Here is a 26300-nt window from a genome sequence, read left to right as displayed (position 1 = left end):
ACCAGCACACCTAAATCACACCAGTGGAGTCTGAGACCTCAGAGATAAATCTACCACACTGTTTTTAATATAATATAATGTAATATAATATAATATAATATAATATTATATTCTCATTCAACCATTTTAAAAAACAAAAGAGCTGCTCTCAGATTAGACCTTCCATTCAAATTCAAAGATACTTTATTAATCCCAGAGGGAAATTAGAGTAACTTATCAGACAGCACGGTAGAGTCCTTAGATTGAACGCTTGACAGTTGCTGCATTAATACGTACTGAAGCTACAGATACAAACATCCCAGTCCCACAGTGTTTATTTTACTGACAGCCATAAACAACACCCACAAGAACATTTGTCAAAGCTTCAAAAGAAGACATTTTGAAAGTTATTATTAGTTTCCCCCTAACGAGACGCAATTAGTCACCAGTCTGTCATTTAGTGACAAATCTGAGTGGGACCAGTTTCTGACAACAAGCCCCAGCATCACTTCATTGTCTCTATAAATGCTCCTTCTACTTCCAGCATCATAACAGCGGAACGCTGCAGATCAAGCAAAGATCTTTTTTGTTTTGCAACAGAGAACCGAGACCAGACAAGACATCTGGTCCCAGATTAGACCTCGGTGCTTAAGACCAGCTTTAAATCTCCTGTGGCCTGGAATACCGAGGGGTTCCAGACTCAACTAATTAAGACTACTAAACTCTAACTCTGCATGCTTTACTCGCTGTATGAACCCCTGAACCGTCAGCACCGCACACATCACACAAGAACAGCTCCAGTCCAAGAGAGCAACAGCCTTTTGTCAAATCTGTAGGTATAAAAGGTCATCGTTAGCCTTTTATTTGCTGCTGAAAAGCAATGATGTCATTTTTGGCTGAAATTGGCTTGTTTCCGTGTGTGTGTGTGTGTGTGTGTGTGTGTGTGTGTACACACATTATAAAAGAATCTCTAATTAATCACTTAATGGGTTTTAATGCAACTCTAAAGCCTTCATCTACAACAGACTAAACTTGGAATTAGCTAAAGCTAATTAAGCGTGACAAACGCAAAAATGGCTGCAATTCATTTTTATGGGTGTTGAGCTAAAACTTGATTTGCTGATAGCTGAGTCATACCAACACACATAATAATAATGCTTAAACCTTTAGCAGTAACAGCTGGAGTCAACCTAGTGTTTGTTAGCAACATTTCCACAGGACAGAATTTATTGAAACTTTCCAAACGTAGCACCTTTGCTGCAACCACCATAACTCTGGCCATGTGGTAAGTAGCAGCTACGCTAGGGGAGAGGAGATTCTGTGGCGACGTCATACGAGACGTGCCGATGTCTGATTTGTAGTCGTGCTAATTACGACCACTAATAAATAAATAAAGCTAATAAATCTCAAAGTACGTGACAGGCATGGTGGAAACGGTTACTTTTCATTTAAATTGCAGTACAACATACTGTATGTGCAATTCAGGGAGAAAGGCAAAGCGGATTAGAAAATAGCATTTTCAGCTCTGTTGACTTGCATTCATTTTTTCGTTCTTTTGGGGACCCGTGAGCCGATAGGAAAGGGAGACTAACCCCCAAATTCCATTACCTCCGCTCTGCCCCCGCCTTCCGCTGCCGCTCGCTTCCGAACTCAATTATACTGTACCCGCTCTACAATGGCTCCGCTCCGGTGCGGAGACCTGAGGTGCGCAAACAGGCATTCGCGGGATTTTCGAGATCTTGCGATACAGTCCGAGCAATAAACGCGGAAGTTAGATCCAAACACCCGTTGTGTGGGAGAAGCATCGAAATGAACTGTTTAATCTGCCTATCATTTGTGTTGAGAGATCAGCAGTGTTTGGATCAACAAAGGGCGACTACTTTGATAGTGGAAACTGTATTTATGGCTTACTTTTGTGCATTTAAACTTCAGGCGCCATTGATAGTTGTTAAAAGTTGTTAAACCTGTGCATATGAAACAAAAAACGCATTTTGTTTATCGATTTATTGTGAAAAACGGAAGTTGTGCTTGCTCCTTTTCCTGTTGGGCGGTTGTGATTTCTGTCCATTTACTGCAGAGGTGCTCCAGCATCCGGCAAAAATAGGATCGATTCTATTTTTGGAGGTGCTCCGGCGTCCGGCAAAAATAGGATCGATTCTATTTTTGGAGGTGCTCCGGCGTCCGGCAAAAATAGGATCGATTCTATTTTTGCCGGACGCCGGAACAGAGGGCGGAGCACTGTGCCGCACTGCCGCAGTAGTGGAACAGCTCTGAATGACTACAACGGGACCGATTTTGCTCCGGCGTTCGTGCCGGAGCGGAGCGGAGGTAGTGGAATTTGGGGTTAGGCTCCCTATAGGGGAGGAGACATAGGCCCAATCTCAATACTTGCCAAGTGCACTTGGAGAAAGTGCACAGAAAGGCTTTGAGTACACGAGTGTGTAGATGACTGCTGAATTAAGACAGGGAGCATTGCATCATCGATCACAATGCATGCTGGTCGCTGTGATACTTTTTTCAAAGGCCTTTATCAACAACTTTCAAACAACCAGCTATTTCAAATAAATTTTAATTCATTGTTGCTTTGTCTAAAACATTCAGAGCATCAACTAATCATCCTAAAACAAACTAATTTCATTAGAAAATACATATTTTCAGAAAAGGAACTTGATCCTTTTCTCCTGCAGAAATTGAATTTAGATAACACACTTCACCCAAATCAACATCGATGCAGACTTGGGTGAAGCGTATGGCGTTTAAAGCGTGCCACAACCCGTGCACGCGCATTGGGTCCACAGCGCGCGTGTGAACGGGACTCGCGAGCGGAAATATACATGGCGAGAGGTCATTTGTGCACTGAGAGGGAGCAAACTGTGTCTGTGAGCGCACAAGGTTGTGCACAAGTGACAAACCTGCGTGCGCGCGTTGTCAACGAGCACACGGCAGAGGAAAACGTGCGCGCGCGGCAGCCTCTGTGCGCGCTCGGCAGCCTCTCTGCGCGCTCGGTTTCTGACTCCTGCTCGCTCGGCTGTAAGGGTTTTGGCACTCTGGAGGCGTGGCCTGTGGCAGATCTTCTCTGTCCTCTGATTGGTTAGTGTACCCCGCACTTTACCCTCTACCTATCTATACAAAAAAGTCTGCTATTCAAGCAGTTGCTGGCATAGCTCAGTTGGGAGAGCGGGTGACTCTCGCCCCGGAGGATCCGGGTTCGAGGCCGGGCAAGGAAAATGCAGTAGATGTCATGTTAATTTTTCTTAATTTCAGGTATTTTACAGTTGTGACCGTTCAACTGTCATTAAACGTCCGAATGTTTGCTGGGCAGTGTTTTAAAAAGTGCACATAAGCTAGATGGTTTTAACCATAGAAAATTACATTTTTTGTGATACTGGAAAAATACATACTGAAATAAAACTACTGATTGAAAACTTTATGACTGTGGTTGTACAATATATGACTCACTAATACACTGCAAACTCCCTTAGAGTGGGGCTTCCAGAGAGAGAGAGAGAGAGAGAGAGACAGAGAGAGAAAAGTTCTTGCCTCATTAATGAATTGTTTATTTTTTTCAGTATTTAATTGACAAATTATCCTTTCAAATAATTAATTGATGAGTTACATAATTGTCCATTTAGAATTGTTGAATGGACTGAGTCAAGTTTGGTGCACTTTATATATTTCAAAACATGTTTTTTTTAATGATGCATATAAATAATTTAAATGTTAATTTAATGAAATATTTCTATTTTTTCATTACCTCACCCTTGTTTTGACAAAAACGGGACCTTGCTGGATAATATCATGGAGAAACTATTTGTTCACAGTACATGGCTCCGTAAGGATCTGTGTACCAAAGGAGGAGATACTCAGAAATCTGTCTGCAGATTGTTACAACCCAGACTGGAAGTGGCGGGCTGTAATAAGAAAGGAGACCAAACAGAGCAGTGGGGGTTCAACAACTGATTTATTTAACAAAAGTAAGGATTTACTAAAGCAAGTTAGTGAACAGAAAATGGCCATCTCAAGGTTTTACTCGGATGTCCCTCAGCAGGGTGCAGCACTGTTGAAGGTCATCTGAATGAAAGCTTGATATGCAGCTTCTTTATGAAAGTGTGTAAATATACAGTATGGTTGCCGTACATATGTTGAGGTTCTCAGACATCAGGCTTCTTTGCCCAGGCCTTCACTAGTGGGCTATTTTAAAAGTTGGTAAGGAGAAAAACCACAGCATATAGCTGATTGTTTACAAATGCAAGGAGGGGAATAACAATCAAAATGCTTGTGTTCTTGGACCAGATGAATGGAGCGCTCCACATGCACTCAGAGATGTTATGGCTTCTGTTTCTATAACTTTACATGCAGACATTTGAGGTTTGCCAGAAAGGAAAGCTGGCCTGTACACTTTGCAGGGCACAATGTCATCAATGAAGAAACCCCTGTCTACCAAGATGACCATCTCTAGTTGTAGCATTTTCATCACACCAGATTCCCAGGTTGGTCGCTGATAGTTCCAGCATACAGTGCTGAGACAAAGGTCACTGGCCTATGTGGCACAATCCAAATGAGCCTCTTCAGAGTGCAGTTGAACTTGAGGAAAATATATGACTCTGGAAGAGAGGGGAATATGGCCATTGACACCTCAGATCAGTGCAGTCAAGATTTACTGGTGTTTGGGTAGTCCTGAACGTGTTGTGATGCCCCCACCGTCTCATTGGGTTTTCATTTGTGTTTAATTGTGTTTTTCTTCTGTTGTAGGCAGCTGGTTAAGCAGCCTTGGAGGCACCTGGGCTCAGGGTGTGGTGCTGCCTACAAAGCCTACTGTTTTTCTGCTTTCACTGGGTCTCTCCTGTGTGGTGGAGAGTCCTCACTGGCCATTTTCTGTTCACTAACTTGCTTTAGTAAATCCTTACTTTTGTTAAATAAATCAGTTGTTGAACCCCCACTGCTCTGTTTGGTCTCCTTTCTTATTACAGCCCACCACTTCCAGTCTGGGTTGTAACAATCTGCAGACAGATTTCTGAGTATCTCCTCCTTTGGTACACAGATCCTCACTGAGCCATGTACTGTGAACAAATAGTTTCTCCATGATATTATCCAGCAAGGTCCCGTTTTTGTCAAAACAAGGGTGAGGTAATGAAAAAATAGAAATATTTCATTAAATTAACATTTAAATTATTTATATGCATCATTAAAAAAAACATGTTTTGAAATATATAAAGTGCACCAAACTTGACTCAGTCCATTCAACAATTCTAAATGGACAATTATGTAACTCATCAATTAATTATTTGAAAGGATAATTTGTCAATTAAATACTGAAAAAAATAAACAATTCATTAATGAGGCAAGAACTTTTCTCTCTCTGTCTCTCTCTCTCTCTCTCTCTCTGGAAGCCCCACTCTAAGGGAGTTTGCAGTGTATTAGTGAGTCATATATTGTACAACCACAGTCATAAAGTTTTCAATCAGTAGTTTTATTTCAGTATGTATTTTTCCAGTATCACAAAAAATGTAATTTTCTATGGTTAAAACCATCTAGCTTATGTGCACTTTTTAAAACACTGCCCAGCAAACATTCGGACGTTTAATGACAGTTGAACGGTCACAACTGTAAAATACCTGAAATTAAGAAAAATTAACATGACATCTACTGCATTTTCCTTGCCTGGCCTCGAACCCAGATCCTCCGGGGCGAGAGTCACCCGCTCTCCCAACTGAGCTATGCCAGCAACTGCTTGAATAGCAGACTTTTTTGTATAGATAGGTAGAGGGTAAAGTGCGGGGTACACTAACCAATCAGAGGACAGAGAAGATCTGCCACAGGCCACGCCTCCAGAGTGCCAAAACCCTTACAGCCGAGCGAGCAGGAGTCAGAAACCGAGCGCGCAGAGAGGCTGCCGAGCGCGCACAGAGGCTGCCGCGCGCGCACGTTTTCCTCTGCCGTGTGCTCGTTGACAACGCGCGCACGCAGGTTTGTCACTTGTGCACATCCTTGTGCGCTCACAGACACAGTTTGCTCCCTCTCAGTGCACAAATGACCTCTCGCCATGTATATTTCCGCTCGCGAGTCCCGTTCACACGCGCGCTGCCATGTATATTTTCGCTCGCGAGTCCCGTTCACACGCGCGCTGTGGACCCAATGCGCGTGCACGGGTTTTGACACGGGTATGACGCGATAGAAGCGCGCATCAAGATTGCAAAAGAGGCGTGATTAAATTCTGCATTTCAGAATAGGGGCACCCTAGTACATTCTCGCACCCCTGGTCGGGATTGCGTAATTGAAGGGCGCAAGGGTGGAAGTGCGAGTATTGGGATTGCAAGCCTAACAGGGGCGTGTCCAGGGAGTGGCCTGGGGTGGCACATGCCACCCTTGGAATCTGAATGGCCACCCCATGTGTCACCACACTGAATTCCATTTAAATAGTATTTTCATTGTCCACAAAAGGCTTGGGGTAAAAAAATAAAGCAAACCATTGGTGTCACCCATGCACAAAGTAGTGCCTCATCTGGGCTAGGGCTGCTCGATTATGGCAAAAATAATAATCACGATTATGGTGACTGAAATTGAGATCACGATTATTTACGACGATTTTTCAATTTATGTTGATTTTATTTGTTTTTATTCAGTCATAAAATTGCTCAGGGCACAATCAGGACAAAAATAAGAAACAAGATGATCACTAAAATAACTCCTGATTCCCAGTATAAAAAGACCAATATACTTATAGCTCATAGTTTATGACCCAAGGTCTATAGACCTTGGTTTAACTCATTTAAGTCTAACAGTACAGACCCAAATACCAATATCTTGCAAATACTGACAGCAAGAATTATACAGTGGCATTTATAACAAATACATGCAAATAAATTGATGTTCACAAAATGTTGCATAATACGTATTTAGTCGTGTCAATGTGCTGCTGGAGAGTGCACTAGCACCGTGTCCTCAGAGAGATTAGTTATTATTTATTAGCGTGAGGAACTTATTTCTACCTTATTTATAAACTATTTATTTACAAGTCCATCAATTAATGTAATAATTGTCCCAACCACAGCTGCACCCCCCACCCCCCAACCCGGTCTCACAGCAATCAGGGCAAGCTGCTCGTGTGTTTAGCACGCTGCACGCGCACATTTAGCCATTTTAGTGGCTCAGGAGTCCGCAGGTGCGGTGTGTGTGTCACTCACTCTGGTTAATCCAACAGGGAGCCGGCTCCGAGAGCTGTCTTTAGCGACCGACACATCACTGCATCATTCCCTTTCCTAATGTCCTGAAGAACGGTCCGGAGAGCAGGCGGAGTGTTTAGCTAACCTGCAGGAAATGTCGACGACAGTTATCCAGAAAGTAGCTAAGGGTTACCAGAGATGTTTCTGAGGTGTTCGCTAGGTACTTTTAAGTTAAAAAGTCAAGAAGGGGGTCTGAGAAGCTGCTAGAAATAGCGTCAAAGTCACAAAGTTGGCAACACTGTGGGAGGAGCGCTTCATTTGCAACTTGGCGCAGCGCAGGCGGGAGGAGCAAATAATCGGCTTGTTTTGTTTTTTATAATCGTTCAAAACTCAGATCGTAATCGTGATTAAAATTCGATTAATTGAGCAGCCCTAATCTGGGCCACCCCATTTTAGAAGATCTGGACACGCCACTGAAGCCTAAGGCTCCTCCCTTTCTGGTCGGCTCATGGGTCACCAGAAGAATGAAAAAATGAATGCAAGTCAACGGCACTAAGAGGTTTTTTTTTCTAATCTGCTCAACTTTAAGCCCTGGATGTTGAACTTAAATTTTAAATGAAAACTAACCATGGGTGTTTGGACCATGTCGTCACGTGCTTTGAGATTTATCAGCTTGTAAAAGTTCGTAATTAGAACGACTACAAATCAGAAATTGGCACGTCACCACATAATCTCCTCTCCCCTAGCGTAGCTGCTACTTACCAAACAGCCAGATTTATGGTGGTTCTTCGCTCCTGAAAGAAGGATTAGAAGTTCGCTGAACTTACATCATTTTCTCTGTTTTTCTCCATGTCTGGTTTGATGACGTGACTTTCATTAACTCATTCACTGCCAGCCATTTCCTGATCGCTAAAGCCCCTTGCTGCCGGCGTTTCTCACCGTTTTATGGTTTTCTTAAGAACGTTGCGCGCTAGGATGATGTCAACGCCAAAACAACCAAAACAAAGCGGAGACTCACTTCTTACATCAGGAAGAATCTGTGCGGTTCAAGCATTATCCGTTCTTTCATAATCAGTTGTTGAATTGTGATCGGCAGAAGCTTTTCCAGTTCGCACACCACTTTTTTTTACGACAGCGGCCATAAACGATCTTCCAACACATCGATTTTCTGCTTCTCGGTCACGTGACGTAAGCGGATGAAGACCGGCTTTCGAGCTGGGATGTTTGTTCTCACGGTGCGGGGGCTCGTTCCGACGCCCACACACACACAAAAAAAAAGTCATTGGCAGTGAACGGTTGGATTTAAAATTACGACTTTAGTCGTCAATGGCAGGGAATGAGTTAAGCGCATTCGTAGTCCTGGACTTATTTTCACACAAAACCTAAAATAAAGTTCCCCCCCATTCGAAAATAAGTGCGTTCTTGGTATCAAAATGTCTTTAAAATTCACGGACGTCATATGTGAAATCACGGTACATAACAAGCAGAATTAGAAAATGTGTTTTTAGCCCCGTTGACTTGCATTTCATTCTTTCATTCTGTTGTCCGGAAGTAGGTTCCCTAAACGTCAACCTCTTTGCTTTAATTGGTCCTTCAAGTGTCCAATAGCGTCCAGAGACAGTTTAAAAGACAACCGTAGATGTAGATGTAGATGGGATGGCTAGCATCAAAAGCAGCAGATGGTTCTTAATCCTTAGAGTAGACATGTCCAAAGTCAGCTTGGGGGTCATTTCTATGAATTTTGTCGCTCCTGTAGATGCAGACACGTTCACATTTTTATGTTCCAATCATGACTAATATGCTAATTTTGGACAAAGTTTGAATGTACAAATATTCACCATTACGTAATGATTGCATTTAAAAAAATAAAATAAAAGCACATTTGTGACCTGTGGGGAATGTTAACTTCATGATTCTGGCCTTCCTCCTGAGGACACCTCTCCCTTAAAGGAACAGTGGAAATGTAACGTCATTTTAGCCCCAACTTTTTACAAACTAGTCTTTCTGGATAAAACAGCACTGCTGCTGCTGCTGCTGGAGGAGTCGCGTCTGATTTAAACGATGAATGGGAGAGTTCAGAGGAGTAGAGAAACACAGCAGTCAAAGGTGAACTGGCTGGAGATTTACATGTGGGACCATCCATCATGGATGTTGTTCTTCAGATTCTTCACCAAGAGCAGGACTAAAAGATCAGAGTGCTTTGTCTCTCCAGTGACTCGAACCGGTGCAGTTCCGGAGCAACAGAGCCCATCAAACCCAGACATGGGGGAGAGCCCCGAGGGTCCTCCCGACTCCTCAAGGTGCCTCCAGACAGAGAAGTTAACGTTTCTAGCCCCAGTGACCGACTGGGGGTGTACATTTAAACTTTAAATTAATTAGTTACAGAAAATCTCAATTAGCCCGATCACATTTCAAGGGACCGAAAATCCCTGGCAGCGCCCCTGTTGAACGCACACGAGCGCGCCACGCGCCCGCGGTCTGGAAAAGGGGGTGAAAAAGAGCGGAGATGTGATTGTTGTTCTGTTTGTACTCACTCAGTCGCAGTCTCAGTCCAAGCCAGCTCCTTGGGGGCGATTTGTGCAGAGCTGAATTCATGGTCCACTTGTTTGGAACCATCTGAACGCAGTCCTCCTGGAATGACGCGCCTTCTCCCTCTGCAGCTCGGCTTCAGTTTAGAAGGTTTAACAACAGCCAGTCACCATGATGCCGTTCCTCCTCTCCTCTCACCGGCTGGACGGCTCGGGCTCGGGCTGCAGGACCGTCTCCGTCCGGGTGTGAACCGGAGCGGGAAGACGCATCCGTCCGTAGGAAAGAAAGAAGAACGGAAGCCAGTCGGACTCAACCTGTTGCTGCTCCGTTCTCGTTCTTCACAACATAAAGACACGCGGTGCGGGACCGGGATTAGATTAGGGTTAATAATCCTGTTAAAGCCGCAGCTCTGAGCCGGGGCTTCCTCTAGACGAGCTCACGCGCCGGTCCGGTCCGGAGCCCCGCTGCGGTGTCGGTTCTTCTCCCCCTCTCCATTCATTCAGACTAGCAGCTCACAAAAGACTCGCTGCACATTCTCACCGAATCAACTGCTGCTGGAGGCGCCAGAGAGCCAGTTCAGCACACACACACACACACACACACACACTTGTTATTTGTTCTGATTAAAGAAGAAAGTATTTCCGAAACTACCCATAACCTGATATTCTCACCGCTCAGGATTTTCCCAGAATGCAACACAAGCTTCGTTAATCATCTCTAAATTGAGACCAGGTGATGCAGACCCACCCTGGTTAATCCAGGAGTCTGAAGGAACCATTGAGCTCTAATCATGGACGTAATTTTGGGGGGGGCAGGGGGGACATAACCCCCCCACTTTTCCCAAAGTCAAGTTTTGACCCCTGCACTTTTTACCATCCAAAAACAATATTACGCTTTATTAAAGTGACACTGGTTGAGCTCTAGGACCAAGCGGAAAACAACCGTTTGTGTTGTAGCCTGTTTCCCATTAGAGCATACTGTAAAGACCCCCCCCCCCCCGTGTCCCCCCCCCACTTCTAAATTGAAAATTACGTCCATGGCTCTAATGCTGAATGGGATGCACACACTCTTAACACGAACTTCATTAATGATGCTTCGGTGTGATTTGGTTGTTAGGAACTTACATTTGTGGCAAACGGGAGGGAAGAGTGACACGCTGGTGGGGGGATTGTTTATTGATGCTTTCTGACGAGAGCTGGACTAAAGTGTGATGATACTTGAGGGTCTTCATCATGCCTCCCAAAGCTGAAGGGGTTGGTCCTTTATGGGCACTTTGGTACCAGCAGCTAGTTTGACTGACCTGATCTGAACTGGACCAGCACAACTGGGAAACTATGAATAATGAACAAACCCTTCCGTCACGTACGTTTCTGGAGAGCTGAGCTGGAGACAATAAGTCATGCCCATCTTTCAGACCGACGGTCCCCTCCTGCCCAAAAATGAACAAGTCTATGGGCCTAGAAAAGTTATATTCTGATCTGATTTGGTCTGTGCCGTGGATTTAACCAATGATCGCCAAGAAAGCGCTTATTTTCAACAGGTGGTTAGTTTTATTTCTGCTCTGAAAACGACACGGACCTTTGGTGAGGAGGAAACGTGGACGTCGAGGCCTGTGGTGCTTTTGCTCGGAGACGCTGAAGGACCGAGGAGACACATGTCTGCAGACCTCTGGGTTAAGCTCTCCAGAGAAAGGTCAAGTCAGGACCTTCTGGTCACAAGAGCAGGAAAGGTTCTAGAAGCTTATCTGCAGCTGTTCAAGTGCCGGTTTCCACTGTGTGATGGAAGTGAAGGAGAACAAGGGGTTCCACCCAAAGATAAGCTTCCGAGGGCTCATTAGGAAGTTGCTTCTGCACGCTGGCAACAACAAGCAGAAACAAACCCATCACTGCCTCAGGCAGCATTGGATTCCCTACCATCTCAAAGTGGTTTGTGGGTAAAAGTAGTGAAATGTCATCATTTGATGGATAAAAGTAGAAAAAACAGCTAAAATGAAAACTTCTACACTGTGTTTCACTTCAATTATAAAGGAAATGAATTATAGGTTATTACCAATAAGTTGCTCTTTACTGTTCTACTATAAAAACACCATGTGGAACTAGAGCTCCCGTACATGATAGTTTGTCCTTTTTTAGGGGCAGCTAGCTCAACAGGTTGAGCGGGTTGTCCAGTAATCGGAAGGTTGCAGGTTCAGTCCCGGCTCCGGACAGAGAATTCTGCTGTTGTGTCCTTGGGCAAGACACTTCACCCACGTTGCCTGCTGGTGGTGGTCGGAGGGACCGGTGGCGCCTGTGCTCGGCAGCCTCGCCTCTGTCAGTGCGCCCCAGGGCAGCTGTGGCTACATCGTAGCTCATCCCCACGAGTGTGTGAATGTGTGTGTGAATGGATGAATGATACACTGTAGTGTAAAGCGCTTTGGAGTCCTTACTCTGAGAGGCGCTATACAAGTGCGGGTCACTTATCACACTTTTCAGGAAAATGTTGATTTTCATTTAAAATTAAAGTAAAAAAAAACATTTGAGCTTTTAATGTTTAAATAGTGAAAATTATCTCTTCAAAATGAATGCTTTTTATGTTGATAACATTGAACTGGTTGGCTGTGCAGTTGGTAGCGTTGTTGCCTTGCAGTGAGGTTGCAGGTTCAAATCCCAGCTACAGTCTTCTGCATGCAGGGTTTTCTCCAGATACGAGTCTCCTCCCACAGAACAAAACAATCAGGCATGTTGGGTTGACTGGAGAGTCTTGGGTGAGTGTGTGAATCGTTGCGAGTCCCCCTGATGAGCTGGTGACCTGTCCAGGTGTCCCCTTCTTCTTACCCGATGACGGCTGACAGACACCAACTCCCTGAGACTCTGCTGAGGAAAAGCAGCGCAGATCATGAATGAGTTTATAACATCCTACTAATCCCAAACAGGTCAAATTCATATTTGCAAATTAAGCTATGAGTTGGTTACCAAATCCTAAATCATCCTAAACACGTTTGCAGGACTAAATGAAAGTTTTACCCAGGATAAGAGGGAAACCTCAACGGAATAAACACAAACTATTCATCTATTCATTCTCCTCCGCTTATCCGGAGTCGGGTCACGGGGGCAGCAGAGGCCCAGACTTCCCTCTCCCCAGCCACTCGGGCCAGCTCCTCCAAGGAATCCCAAGGCGTTCCCTGTCCAGCCAAGAGACGTGGTCCCTCCAGCGTGTCCTGGGTCTCCCTTTAGGTCTCCTCCCAGTTGGACGTGGCTGGAAACCTCACCAGGGAGGCGCCCAGGAGGCATCCTGACCAGATGCCCGAGCCACCTCAACTGGCTCCTCTCGATGTGGAGGAGCAGCGGGTCTACTCCGAGCCCCTCCCGGATGACCGAGCTTTGCACCCTATCTCTAAGGGAGAGCCCAGCCACTCTTCGGAGAAAACTCACAAACTAAACTTCAAAAACTGTTTTTTTTTTTCTAATAATTTGGGACAAAAATCACATTTTAAGTATTTGTTGTCACCTCTCAGAAAAGCAGGAGGAAAGTCTGAGACATCCTGTTGGATTCAGGATTAACTCTTTAACAGGCAGATTTATTTAACTGAATTTTATCAACCTGGCATTTATCGTACAGAAACATCTGAAAGTTGTATGCTTTTGTCCTGCTGGCAGAGTTAATATTTCATGTTCAGCCCTTAAATCCTCTCAACAGCTGCTCTCATGCTAGAATCACAAATGCTCAGCTCCAATATCGTACAATTTATTCATCAGGGTTAGAGACTAACAAAGGTTTTTGAGTTTAAATTCAAATGATGACATGAATGCATGCATGTGTGCATTCACTGTGTTGAATCAGACCGATCTAATGGCTCCTCTTCACTACAAAGACCTTTTAATTTGGTTTGCATGAGGTCTCTATGGAGGACATGTGACTGGAAACAAAAGGCAGCGCCAAAGTGTGTCCGTGCTGTCTGTGCACTTCCGTCCTCGATAAAGGGACAGTACACAAAGGGAGGGCTCCGATGGGGTGTTTTAATAGACCGCTCACACTAGCAGCTCTTTGTTGCATGATCTCAGAGTCTCTGCTGGACTCTGGTTCATCTGTTCAGGTTTTATTGAGGCTTTCTTCTCTTTAAACTTTCCATCAGTTCAGTTCTGCCTGGATGTCTGCTGCCCTCTTGTGGCAAAAAGAAGAACCTGTACCAGTTGTAGGTCCTGCACTGGTCACCATGGAAAACTGGAGACAACAATCTACTGAATAACTCGGAAGTCACACTGTAGCTTTAATTCAATTCAATTCAATTCAAGTTTATTTATAAAGCGCCAAATCACGACAAGAGTCGTCTCAAGGCACTTCACATAATAAACATTCCAATTCACAGTTCATTAAGCCAATCAGAAATAATGTTTCCTATATAAGGAACCCAGCAGGTTGCATCGAGTCACTGACTAGTGTCAGTGACTATACAGCAATCCTCATACTAAGCAAGCATGCAGCGACAGTGGAGAGGAAAACTCCCTTTTAACAGGAAGAAACCTCCAGAGGATCCTGGCTCAGTATAAGCAGCCATCCTCCACGACTCACTGGGGATGGAGAAGACAGAGCGCATGCACGCACACACACACACACACACGCACGCACACACACACACACACACGCACACACACACACACACACACACACACACACACACACACACACACACACACACACACACACACACACACACACACACACACACACACACACACACACACACACACAATAATGTGTCTACAGTTCTATTTAGACTTTAGACTAACAAAATGTGACCCGTCTGAGTTAGAAATGAGACCTGAATCAGAACCCTACTCAAGTGAAACAGAGCCGTAGGGAATGACATCACTGCCTCATGGAGGGGGCCATCTGCTAGCACACTGCTGCTAACCACCTCTCCTGATTATAACTTTTTACTCTATTTGACGTTGGATGTGCTACTACTAGTTTACCCGTTTAATTATAGCTCCACTAGGATAAATACAATAAAGTTTATCTCTCACCAAATAGAATATTTACCAAGAAATCACAATGTAACTATAGAAACACTACTTGGTGTGTAGATAAATTAACTTGAATTGAATTGTTGATTTTCATAAAGTTTAGATAATTTTGACAGATCTGTATGGTTTGTGGCAGAGATGGGAATCGTGGCATCAACGAGTCGTCTCCATGTTGTGACTTTGTTCTGCCCAGCAGCTGAACCCGGTTCCTTCCCTGTGCTGATTGAAATCACCTGGTTTGGTTGCTGAACTGAAGCAAAACACGACATGGAGACGACTCGTTGATGCCACGATTCCCATCTCTGTTTTGTGGAGTACAATTACTAGCATACATGTAACTTACAGAGATGGGATGCTTGGGGCGACGGTGACACAGGAGTTAAGCGCTCGCCCCGTGATCAGAAGGTTGCAGGTTCGACCCCCGCTCAGTCTGTTGCTGTCGTTGTGTCCTTGGGCAAGACACCTAACCCACCTTCCTGATGGTGGTGTTCAGAGGAACCGGTGGCGCCTGTGTACAGCAGACTTGCCTCTAGTGCACCCCAGGGCAGCTGTGGCTACATCATAGCTCATCACCACCAGGGTGTGAACGTGTGTGTGAATTGTAAAGCGCCTTGGGGGTTCAAGGACTCTAGAAGGCGCTATATCAAATACAGGCCATTTACCATTTGTTTGCATGGCCAGCCGTCCTGCTAATGTAAATATGGTCTGGTAGGGACCCATTCAGAGCTTGATCGTGATGAGGAATCTACACACTGGACAGTTGGACAGTGCTAGGACCAACAACAGCAACAAACAACCCGACATACCCATCGCTACGGAAATCCGTCTGCCATACACCACTCAGGAAGAAGCAAAAACATCCATTTTCTAAGTAAAGGACTTGGGTACCTCTATCTGCTCGTGTCTCAAAGAAAAGACAAAGTCTAAATCAGGGCTATTCCATTCCGGGCCTTGTAGGTCAGTATCCAGCACGTTTTAGTAGTTTCTCTGCTCCAACACACCTGATTCAGTGGTTGAATCACCTGTGCAGCCGCTCATCAGGCTCTGCAGAAGCCCGTTAATCACCTGCTGATTGAAATCAGGTGTGATGAAGCAGGGTTGAAACTAAGATATGCTGGATAGCGGCCCTCCAGGCCCAAAATTCAATGGCCCTGGTCCAAGTCATCATAAACTGATTCAAGCTAGCGCTATTCCTGAGCTGGTGCCATCTTTGTTTTTCTCCATCATAGCTCTGATGCTAAGCCCGCCCAACACCTTTCTACAAACAGCACTGATTGGCCCAATGTAAAATTGTTCAGGCCATTGGTGGACCTGATGAGGCTACTATGGACCGTGGCTAGACCAACCTGCAGAGAACAATCTAGTGCTACTGCCTGTCCAGGTTTCTGGACAAAATCCTTGTAGTATTGGTTGCTTTTCTTCCAGACCTCTGTAGTTCACCCTGATGCTGGTCAGAACATTCCAGAACATCCTTGAGTTTATGCAGACCACTGTAGTAAAAACAGAGGCAGGCAACTGCAATAATAAAAACTTAGTACACGGTTTTGGGCACTGCGTAGACGCAACTGAAGGAAGCACAAAACAAGTGTTTTTATTTATTTGTTTGCTTTTTAATACCTGGCAGGGGTTGAGTTTTGGAATGCGACCACCAAAGAAGAGATGTCAAACAACAATTAAAAACACAAGTTATGGCGTAATCTCCATTCATGGGATATTAAAGTCTTTCTCAGCAGGTGGTACGTCCATAGCGGGAACACCTGGGGCAGAGACAGAAGCAGCCCTCGCTCTGCAGAGTCAACAATGTTCTGAACATTCACGGTCCAGAGAAGAAACGTCGAGGCCGCGCTACTGCGTTCCCATCTGACTGGGCCTCATCAGTCCCTTAAAGACTCGTATTTTTCCAGCTCCGCTTAGGTCAAAGCTGTAGTCTGTAGTAACGTAAGGCGTCTCCCCTTCGAGGCCAGGCTGAAATACACACAAGTACACTATGAGTAAAGAGACATCCGTGCACGAGGAGCCTTGCAAGGAGCACTGTTCGACCTCTGACCTGGGATGTGAGAATGCACGAAGGCAATGAAATTGCCCCCAACAGGAGGCAGTTGACCTTTCGAAGGGTGGAGGGATCTACGGGAGTCAGCAGGAAGTACAGACCTCGGGCTGTGTCGATACCTCGAAGGACACCTGGAGGAGAAACAGGACGATTCTGATGAAGAATCCCAACATCCCAGCTGCTGTTACAGAAACCAACTCACAACGGGTCCTGTTTTTTTATTTATTGAACTTTCCGCATCTGTTTGTACGTGAAAGGATCTATTTGTAGCAGCCAGGAAAAAAACTGGTGAAAGTCACCAAATCTACGAGAAGCACCGCTCCTTCATCACCCACCACCGAAAGGAGGCTGAGAAGGTCCGTGCCCGCCTCGCTCTTTATGAGTTCATTCGTCTGTGGACTAAATATTTAATCAACCGGGATGGATTTGAATGAAATCTTCATAAAAGCATGACTGGATGTACTTCTGCATATGATAAACATGGGAAGTCAACCTGAAGTAGCCACATTACTAGTATTTATGGGCCAGAAACTGCTTAAGGTGTCTTGAGCGGGACCACCCTGGAGTCCCAGCTGCGGAGCTGGTGCCCTTTGACCCAGACCACGAAAAGCAGCAGGTATGAAGAAAAGTGGCGAAAATTCAAAAACAGTAACTGAAGTAAAAGTTTGCATTAAAATCCTACAACATCTATACCGTGTGCACCAGCTAAATAAACGAAGACATTCCTGGTGCACACACACACACACACACCATCTGGAGGGTCGGGTAAAAGCCGACAGGGTTAAGAACTTTCCAGAATTCATAGCAGTTTGAGCTGCAGCATGAGGTTTACTGAATGAGCGGTTTTAAGGGTTCCTACTCACAAGGTGAGTTTAGGTTTTCTAACATCCTACACTGGTGATGCACGGATCAGCACTGAGTCAGACGAGACAGGACACGCACCAAAGCCCACACAGGGACAAACGGGTGCCTGGGACAGCAGGACTGGACCCCCCCTGCTGGCTACTTTCTCTGCCAGGCAGCAAAGTCCCACCAGGCTGGCGTTGGCAGCGTAGAGCGCGTGAGTTGGCGCCACCTCACAGTGGATCACGCCTAAAGCCACCGCTGTGTAAGGCACCTGCTCAACAACACAACCGTTAGTTTGGGTTTAGACGTCAGAGTCTGTCCAGGTCTAACAATAAAACAAACGTCTACAGCAGGACTCTCCTCTACCTGGTACGGGGTCAGGCTGTGGAGGGGTCTGACCGGACCAGGATCAGGAGACTGCAGCTGACTCAGGTAGGCCAGTAGGGACAGCTCTCTGTGCTCATTGGTGCGCTGGTGTCTCCTGTTGAGTTCATTCATAGGACATAAAGTCACAAAGGGCTCTGAGTAGGAGGCGACGGAAGTGATTTTGGACTCACGCTGTCCCCTGGCGAGCAACGCCCTGGAACTCTGACTGCACGCTGAGGTGAGAGTAGGTCCTGGGGGGGCAGTGGCTCTCTGTGAACTCATCCAACGCAGTCTGAGAGGGCGGGTGAGTCTGATAGCCGTGAGCAGTCCTCAGATACTCTGGAGTCAGGGCGGGACACTGGGTGGTACCGCCGTGGCTGAGCTGGACCACGTGTGTGACTGGGAGGAACCGGATTATGTCCACCAACAACTGGAGTCCAAATCCTGCAGAGAGGACACACACGTCTGAACTTCTTCACACCTTTGTGCAGCGGAGGCAAACTGATGGATTTGAACTGTTATGACCATGAAGATGTAATATTCTATATAAATATAAAATATTAGCCTGCGAGGTCTTTATTGCAACTAATCAGAAGATTCTAGGTTCTTTGCTTTTTCAGTGATCAACCACACTCCGTGTTACCAGAAAGAGTCAAGTTCATAACAGTAAGAATTTATTTTACAAACAATTTAAAACACGACTAATTGGTTAACTATTCTTTACTGTGAATGGATGGAGCTAACGGCGATGTCTGGAACCTGTGTGTGGATGCGATATCAGTCAGAGCGTCCTCATCAAAATAAGCTGAGTTCTGGATGGTCTGCGGTAATCTATGAAGCTGTTATCTTCAGAAGCACATTCAGACGCAATCTCTCTGTGCTCTACCTCACCCTTTGATGACCCTCGTCACGGATCCGGAGGTCAGAGGGGTCGGGTGACCTCGGGGCACCCAGGTCCGGTAGATTGACCGCAAGCACCGACTTCTCCGGTCCAAAAGATGTCACCAGGCAGCACAGGTTGGAATCAGCGTGCGTCTCAGGAATAACTCTTAAGGAGTGGTAATATCGTCTTTGTTCTGCAGGAACTAGTTTTGCTGTCTCAGCTTTGCAGGTACAAAAATGGTTTTGACAACGTGTCAAAATCTTTGATGGTTGCAGAGCTTTTGCTAAAGATGGCCGGTCTGAAGCTTTCTCTAGAACTGTCGAATCTCTCAGCATGTTTTAGTTTTAAAGTTTAGTTGTTATGGTTTGGACAGCCAATCAGAGGCTGACAGGTTGGAGATGTTACCAAGGCAACTCAGAAACACACCCTCTTTGATATGGAGGCTCTGATCCGGGTAAAAGATTAGCTATGTGTCAGGGTTTAACTTAGCCGTACTTGTTATTGTGTGGAGCAGGTGTGAGGACCTTGTCGTCAAAACATGGTGAACACATTGCACGTTCTATGAGACACACATAACATCCATTCAGTGTGCACGGATTAATGAAGCATTTCATTGTACTATAATTATCATAAATAGTAATAAACAAATGTTTATTTAATGATTATCTAGATTATAAGTCATAGAAGGAGTTCATATTGATTTAGTGAATGATTCTTGAATGTAGCAGTTAATTCGAACTGGAGTTCGAGTCTTCTGGAGGCAGACAGATGAGACCTTGGGAGAGAAAGTTATTGTTTATCTTTCAGACTTCTACAGTATGAATCCCAGCTGGTGTGCAGCAGACACATTTAAAGGGAACACAAGCAATGTTGTGCCTCCTTTCTGACCACATGTTGAATAGCTGGTGAAAGGTCAGGCTGTACCTAAACTGACCATTGTTGGACGCTACATTTGTATTGTCACTGTGTGGAGGCTAGGGCTGCACAATATATCGTAAACACATCGTTATGGGCTCGACACACGGGAGGCGACATCGCCTCTCCTCCATTCATTTTCAATGAGACGTGCGCGACAAAGCGATAATCGCGGGTCTCCCTCCTACCAAGCGAAACGCGAAAAACATGCGTGTGAAATTTTGCGCTCGTGCACGTGTCGTGCACAGGCGACCCAGCGACGCAATCCCAGAAAGTTGAAACATTTTCAACTTTTCATCGCTGTCGCTCGGACGAGGACCAATCAACGGAGGTTTCATTCACTGACCAATGAGCGGACAGGATGCTCCGTACACCTCCGAGCAAACATGGAGGAGAAGTTGGTTATTATTATGTTTTATAGTAAAATCAGAAGTAAGATTTCACATAACTCTAGCAGCACCTTGTGAAACATCATATCTACCACTTTATTAACTCTGAACCGCTTAAATAACCTTAATTCCCTCCAACCTGACACAGCCAATCAAAACAACGGAAGTTTAAAGTTCGCCATGGAACAGAACGCGTAGACGGCTTTGCCGCTGCCGCTGATCGCCTCCCGCGTGTCAGGTAATAAAAGCGACGGCGACAAATTTCGCTGATCGCGGTCGTTTGTCGCCTCCCGTGTGTCGAGCCCATTATCGCGATATCAGCATATGCAATATGCATATCACAATGAACGGTCAGCTCAAATGTTTGCTACACATAATTAATCCTGTCAGTCAGACGGAAGCACGGTGTTATTTTAACAAATCAAACAGAGCTCTTCACCCCTTTGGCCAATTGGGTGGGTTCTCATAGGTTAGACGCCCGCCCCCAACACTTCATTTTGACGGTTAGCAAGCACCCGAGTTAGCTTTGTTCTGCTCTTTCTGCTGATTCTGCTTTTCCCGGGATCCACTGATTGCCTTTTCTTTTTCCCTTTCCTCACATCTTTTGCTTTTCTCATTTTTATGATTTTTTTAAAATTCTTTGTTTTTGATATTTTTGTTCCCGAGTTAAGTTTTTATGTATCACAAGTAATATCGTCATCGCAATATTAATCATCGTTATTGAACATTGCGGGTTTTCCTAAAATCGTGCAGCCCTAGTGGGAGGCTGAGCTGACCTTTGACCCAGCCCATGGTGTTGATGATGATGGGCATCTCTCTGCTCTGGGGGCGCTGACGAAACAACGATTTCAGAGACTCCAAGTAGCGGTCCATGTCCGACTCACATGATGGCTGACCGAAGTAGATGATGTGCTCTGGGGTGTTCTGGTGTGTGAACGGAGGACCTGAAAGACAGTTTGGCGTCACTGAACCAGCACAGCAGAGAGGTCGGCGAACCCTAACCCTACACAGATAAAATACGTACCCAGAAGAGGCTCTGTGACTGTGGACAGAGAAAGGCAACCGGCAGGGGTGAATTCAGTTTGACCCAGGTCTCCTTCCAAATAGTCCACAGCAGCAGTGCTACAGACAACAAGCAGAAAAGAAGCTGAAAGCAGCATCAGTCGGCTCTTTCAGCTCAGCACAGCTCCCACCTCCTGTTGCAACCGTGGACATGGTGCACCACCACGTCTGTGCAACCTAATCGCCTCCTCTAGGCTCTCCAATCAACTCCACACGCCACCCGTAGGGGGTCCAAAAAGCGAGCCTTGATAAAACGGTCACACTTAGATCAGTACCGACGAGAGGGGTTGTTAACCAGGGTATCTGCAGGTTTAAGGGAGCCAAATTTAAGACTTTTTAAGACCTTTTTTAAGGCCACTTTGACCAAATTTAAGCTATTTTTTAAAATTAAATTTAAGCTATAATTTCCAGCTATTACCTAGAACCGGTGCTAGCCACGTAGTGAGCGTGGGATTAGCGATCCAGTTACCATTAATGTTGCACTTCCCCATGGCGCAAACTCCCACTAGCTTGCTCATCTAAAAATAGCCCCCCCAACCGAATGTGTACGGTTCCGCTTACGCCAATATCATACACAAAAAATGCCAAACTAACTAGAAATTCATGAAAATTTTATAGAAATAAAAGAATCTTGTTTATTGGGTCTTTGGTAATTTAAGACCTTTGGAAACTATTTAAGGATTATTTGTCATTTTTAAGGATTTTTAGGGCCTTAAATTTGGAAAAGCAAATTTAAGACTTTTTAAGGACCTGCAGATACCCTGTAAACGTGGTCGTCTACGGGGAAATTTCCAGCAGATTTTGATCATTTTGTCAGTCTCAGAAAAGCTTTAACAAACAATTCCATAACTATCCACGAAAGGCAAACATATCGCTTCTGAGTGGCAAACAGCAACGCAACTCCTCCGCTGACTCAATTCACTCTTCTTAGGAATAAATGCAGCACTGATGTCTTATCTCCACAAATAAAGGCCTGGCCGTGCTCCGCTGTGTCGGGGAGCGGCTAACGGTTAGCTTCTACGAGCCGAGACGTGCTCAGCTCCACCCAGGCTGCATCGCCCTCGTGAGGGAGGCATATGGAACCGTCTTTTTCTGACCAGACTGTTTCTCCTCTATATTATTCTGGGTGCTAATGCAGGAGGTGGCAGACAAAGACGCTTTTTTGTGTTCAGCAGCCACATGCAGCTCAGTTACCAACTGTAACTCAAAAATAACAAGTATTACACGGTTTCTCAGTGAATGACACCTGAGACAAAAACGCAAACATTCTTTTTTACATCAGCGGTCAGTCCAGTGTTGGGCAAGTTACTTCAAAACTGTAATGCATTAGTTATTACTTGTTACCCTCATTTTAAAGCAACTCATTACATTACAATATTACTGATTATAAAATGTAAGGCATTACACTACTTTTGCATTACTTTAAGTTACTTTCACCAAAACAACTTCAGCATGAATCTGGTCATGTGACGCTCAGTGAGCTCATGACATATATGTGGAAGGTGATGTGGTGTCTGAGCTAGGGTTGCTGTTAAAAACAGTCAGATTTGCTTTAAAATGATTGTTTATTAAATAAAAACAACAACAATCTGTACTCTCAGCACGCTGCCATCTTAGATTAACTGATCAGGGAGTGAGGTGGTGGGGGCTCCAAGCCTGTATTTGCCTTGGTCCCCAAATGCCTTGATACGGCCCTGGATGTGGGACTGACTTCTGGGGTGATCTGATTCTATCACATGTATGAATATTAAATGCTTATATATTATTGCTTTTCACTGGTAAAAATGTGTATTGGGGAAAAATCTACCGACTTTTTTCTTTTCAAGCACTTTGTTTTGTTGTCTTGATTTTATTTGAATAATTTCCGGCCCTTTCTCTCTCTAACCTTCCTGCATGCTGCATGTTTTCTCCGTCTTCCAGAAAAACTGTTTCCTAGATTTCCTACTTTCTAACTAATCAGCCAAAGGGATCTACCAAACACAAATAAATAAATAAATAAACAAATAAATAAATAAAAAGCTTAATCTGCGCTGCGCTCCAGCAGCAATGAGTTGAAATCACCGGGGCACAGATCATGAACTCAGCTGAAAAGTACATGAAGTACCAGAGTATATGAGCTGATATGAACGATCGCACACGAATTACTTTGTTTTGGTGATTTTGTGACTATAACAGCGGCCGTGCGCAGGACGCAGCTGGAGTATTTGAGTCATCACTGCTGCGTCCTCTCTGCTCATAGAACGCCCGCAAAGCTGAGTCCATAAATGACGTCATATATGTGGATACTGGATCTTTTTTCAGGCTTTGAATTTTTAGGAAACCCACGTCTTGATTCTGGGTTTAAAAATACGTTGTAATTACCGTGTTACTGACAACTGTACCGAGTAAATACTACCATTTTCTTTCCCTGTAATGCCTTACATTACTACATTACAGCAAAAAGCAATGCTGTAATGACAGTAATTAATTACTTTTGTACCGCGTTACTCCCAACACTGGCGGTCACCAACTCTGGACCTGGCAGGGCTGCCGTTCCTACCACACTTGACCTAAAGTTCTGGTTCCACCGAGGTGGAGCAGGGGACTTGTGGCCCACAAGGACAGGATCTAGTGACGCTTGTTTTAGACTAATCTCAATAAGAAGGACGAACATTAATGAAAATAACACCAAACATTGATGCATTTGTGTGTGTGGCCGTTAGAAGCACTTACTGATTCAATGCCGTGTTGATGAGGTTACGGATGAATGTTGACTTGCCCACGTTCTTGGTTCCACATACAAGAACAACAGCGCAGCCGTCAATGTCTCCTGTGGGAGGAAAACAGGTCCAGGTGATTTGTTCATCAATAATATTCATTATGATGTCAAACCCATAGCTCAGACTCAGCTGAGAACATGAATGATGTGATAATTAACCATTTTTAAGCTGCAGGTTATTTATGATCAGCAGGAGCAGCCTTTCACGAGAAAGCCCTCACCTCTGCACGCGCTGACCACGCTGTTCAGGGTCTCTTTGCAGCTCCTGGATATTTTCAGACCCTCGATGTTGCTGGCCAGGGGAATCATGCCCAGACCGTTCAGCGGGGTATCGAGAACAGCTGACATGAGTTCACTCTACAAACACACAGAAAACAAAATCTTTCCCTGTAACGTGAACTGACAGAAGGCGGGCACCGAATGAAAGGGGAACTCAGCCCAGACGTGAGCCCGCTCACCGCTGGGGGGCTGAACAGTTCACCGAGATGAGAAAAGCTGGACAGGAAGCGGGTCAGAGGCGTCTCCATGGGCTCAAGCAGGATGATGGATGACGTTGACGTGACCTTTTTCAGTAACTTCTTCCGTGATGCTGCAACAGGTTGATGGTCAAACAGCATGCAAGCATCACAGACTTAGGCGAGTAAATCTTCAATAAAAACAAGTTCACCATATTCTGTCTAAAGTCAGGGGAAACACATCTGAAGCCCTGCTGATTATGTACGTTTGCCCACAAACAAAGAAACTATCACTCTAGAACTTCAATGGTGGGTTAGTTTGGACAGTGAAGGCCAGAATAAACAGAAACTCTGGAATAATGCACCGACATGACCCAGCAGTCTGCAGAACCATCCTTAGCTTCAGCTCCAGGACACACGCGCTCACATTTCATTCTGGGATCATTTGATCAGCAGAAGACTTAATGCTTGACTCAGTAACTGAAAATAACATTTTGGCTCACTTTTAATTAAATTATCGATGTGCAGGTGAGACATCATCTGTGTTTTTGTTCATTTGAGGATGCTTTGACCTAATTGTACAAATATTGTGAAAACAAGAGCGCGGTTCACCTGGCGTTAGATATTCTTGAAGTATGAGTGAAGTGTCTGTTCTGTGGTCTCTGACGTCGTGAGAGGTCTCCATTGCTCTGATGGTGAGTGGACAGTGTGAAGCCGGGGAAAACAGCGGGTACGACTTCTGACCCTCTTCGATGGTAAATCCCATGACTTCAACACGACCGTACAGACAGGTCAAAATGCACTTCCCACGAAAACAAAGGGTCTGCAAAGAAAATGTGATGTTTAGAAAAGGATACTGTGCTTGTTGGAGTTGAAGTGTTCTGAAGCATACCTGATGTTTCTGCAAGACCAGCACAGCGTGGTTCTGTCGGTCATCTCTCTGTGCACAGTGATGGAGAGCCTCTCCCTCCAGTCTACTCATTCGAATGTCCTCTACATCACCTGAAGTCTCCATACCATTCCTAAGGATCGACTGGGAATACTCCTTCCAGTCCTGCACGTCTTCTGCCTCAGCATCCTGGGATAACGAGGAGCTCCCATTCGTCTGAGGGTGTGTTTTCTTACATTCAGACTTGGGAGGGGTTAGTTTAGGCTCAGAGACTGGTTTGGCTTTCTTTTTCAGCCTTTTCTTCTTCTTAGCCACCTGGTGCTCCTTTACCATTCTGACCACGACGGGACTGGAGTTGAGGTCTGAAGGGGTGATGAGGGGCCTGCACCGTTTGCCTCTCACATCTTTCCATTTCTGAGACTTACTTTTGACCTGTGTGTGTTTGTTTGCCTTCATGATCCTGTGATGCACGAGCGAGGGTGTGGTAAAGCACAGAGGGGGGTCCTGTAGAGACACGGCATGGTACTCTTTATATTATGTGCAAGTTGATCATAACTTGTTTCACTTTGTTCGAAAACTTCAAATAAAAATTCATCTGAACACAGTTAAATAGTAACGAACTCTGTGCTTTTAACCAAATTAAGCTGTGCATATGCATCCCATTTCTTTTATTTAGCACGCTGTTATTACCGAAACCAGTTAGCTAATAGCTAATGTTGCTATAGCTTTTAAAACGAAACTCACCCCCACTTGGGTAAAACACTCACTCGGACCTTTAGAGAAGAACTTATCTGACTTTACGTTTATAATTCACTCACACGAATCAAGAGGCTTAATTAACTCGACGTGTGTTCGTGAAGCAATGCTAGCAAGCTAAATGCGTGTGTAACACACACCGAGGCGCTGGTGCCAGATTGGATCGTCCGGAGGAACGTGTTGTTTTGATTGGTTGTTAGGCAACAAGACGCGATGACGACCCGCGGACTGATCCAATGTACCGCTTTCTGCCGAAT

General features: G+C 45.0%; 2 protein-coding genes across 5 annotated transcripts in view; both read right to left on the bottom strand.

Moving 5' to 3' along the window:
* The window catches only part of plekhg5b (pleckstrin homology domain containing, family G (with RhoGef domain) member 5b), a 105432-nt gene extending 95535 nt beyond the window's left edge, over positions 1-9897 (bottom strand). The window contains exon 1 of the mRNA XM_015967134.3: positions 9677-9897. Within this exon, the coding sequence (XP_015822620.1) occupies positions 9677-9758 (82 nt within the window). The 5' untranslated portion in view covers positions 9759-9897. The remainder of the gene's footprint in view (positions 1-9676) is intronic.
* A 6343-nt stretch (positions 9898-16240) lies between these two features.
* nol9 (nucleolar protein 9) lies at positions 16241-26267 on the bottom strand. 4 transcript variants are annotated; one of them, XM_070544821.1, is made up of 13 exons: positions 26184-26267; positions 25291-25791; positions 25011-25221; positions 24402-24532; positions 24165-24300; positions 23898-23994; positions 21148-21245; positions 20900-21067; positions 18128-18380; positions 17937-18051; positions 17667-17841; positions 16722-16855; positions 16241-16639 (listed from the first exon to the last, which is right to left on the bottom strand). In XM_070544821.1, the coding sequence occupies exons 2-13, from the start codon at positions 25741-25743 to the stop codon at positions 16520-16522; spliced, it is 2091 nt and encodes a 696-aa protein (XP_070400922.1). In that variant the 5' UTR covers positions 25744-25791; positions 26184-26267; the 3' UTR covers positions 16241-16519. The 4 variants fall into 4 exon arrangements, with proteins under 4 accessions (XP_070400922.1, XP_070400921.1, XP_015822615.1 ...); XM_070544820.1 differs by having other exon boundaries at positions 26106-26212; XM_015967129.3 differs by having other exon boundaries at positions 26032-26188.
* Between the last annotated feature and the right edge of the window lie 33 nt (positions 26268-26300).

This window comes from Nothobranchius furzeri, chromosome 15, assembly GCF_043380555.1.
Source record: "Nothobranchius furzeri strain GRZ-AD chromosome 15, NfurGRZ-RIMD1, whole genome shotgun sequence".
NCBI classification, from domain to species: Eukaryota; Metazoa; Chordata; class Actinopteri; order Cyprinodontiformes; family Nothobranchiidae; genus Nothobranchius; species Nothobranchius furzeri.
The sequence above is the reverse complement of the archived record's forward strand: the minus strand, read 5'-3'. Positions and strand labels throughout refer to the sequence as shown.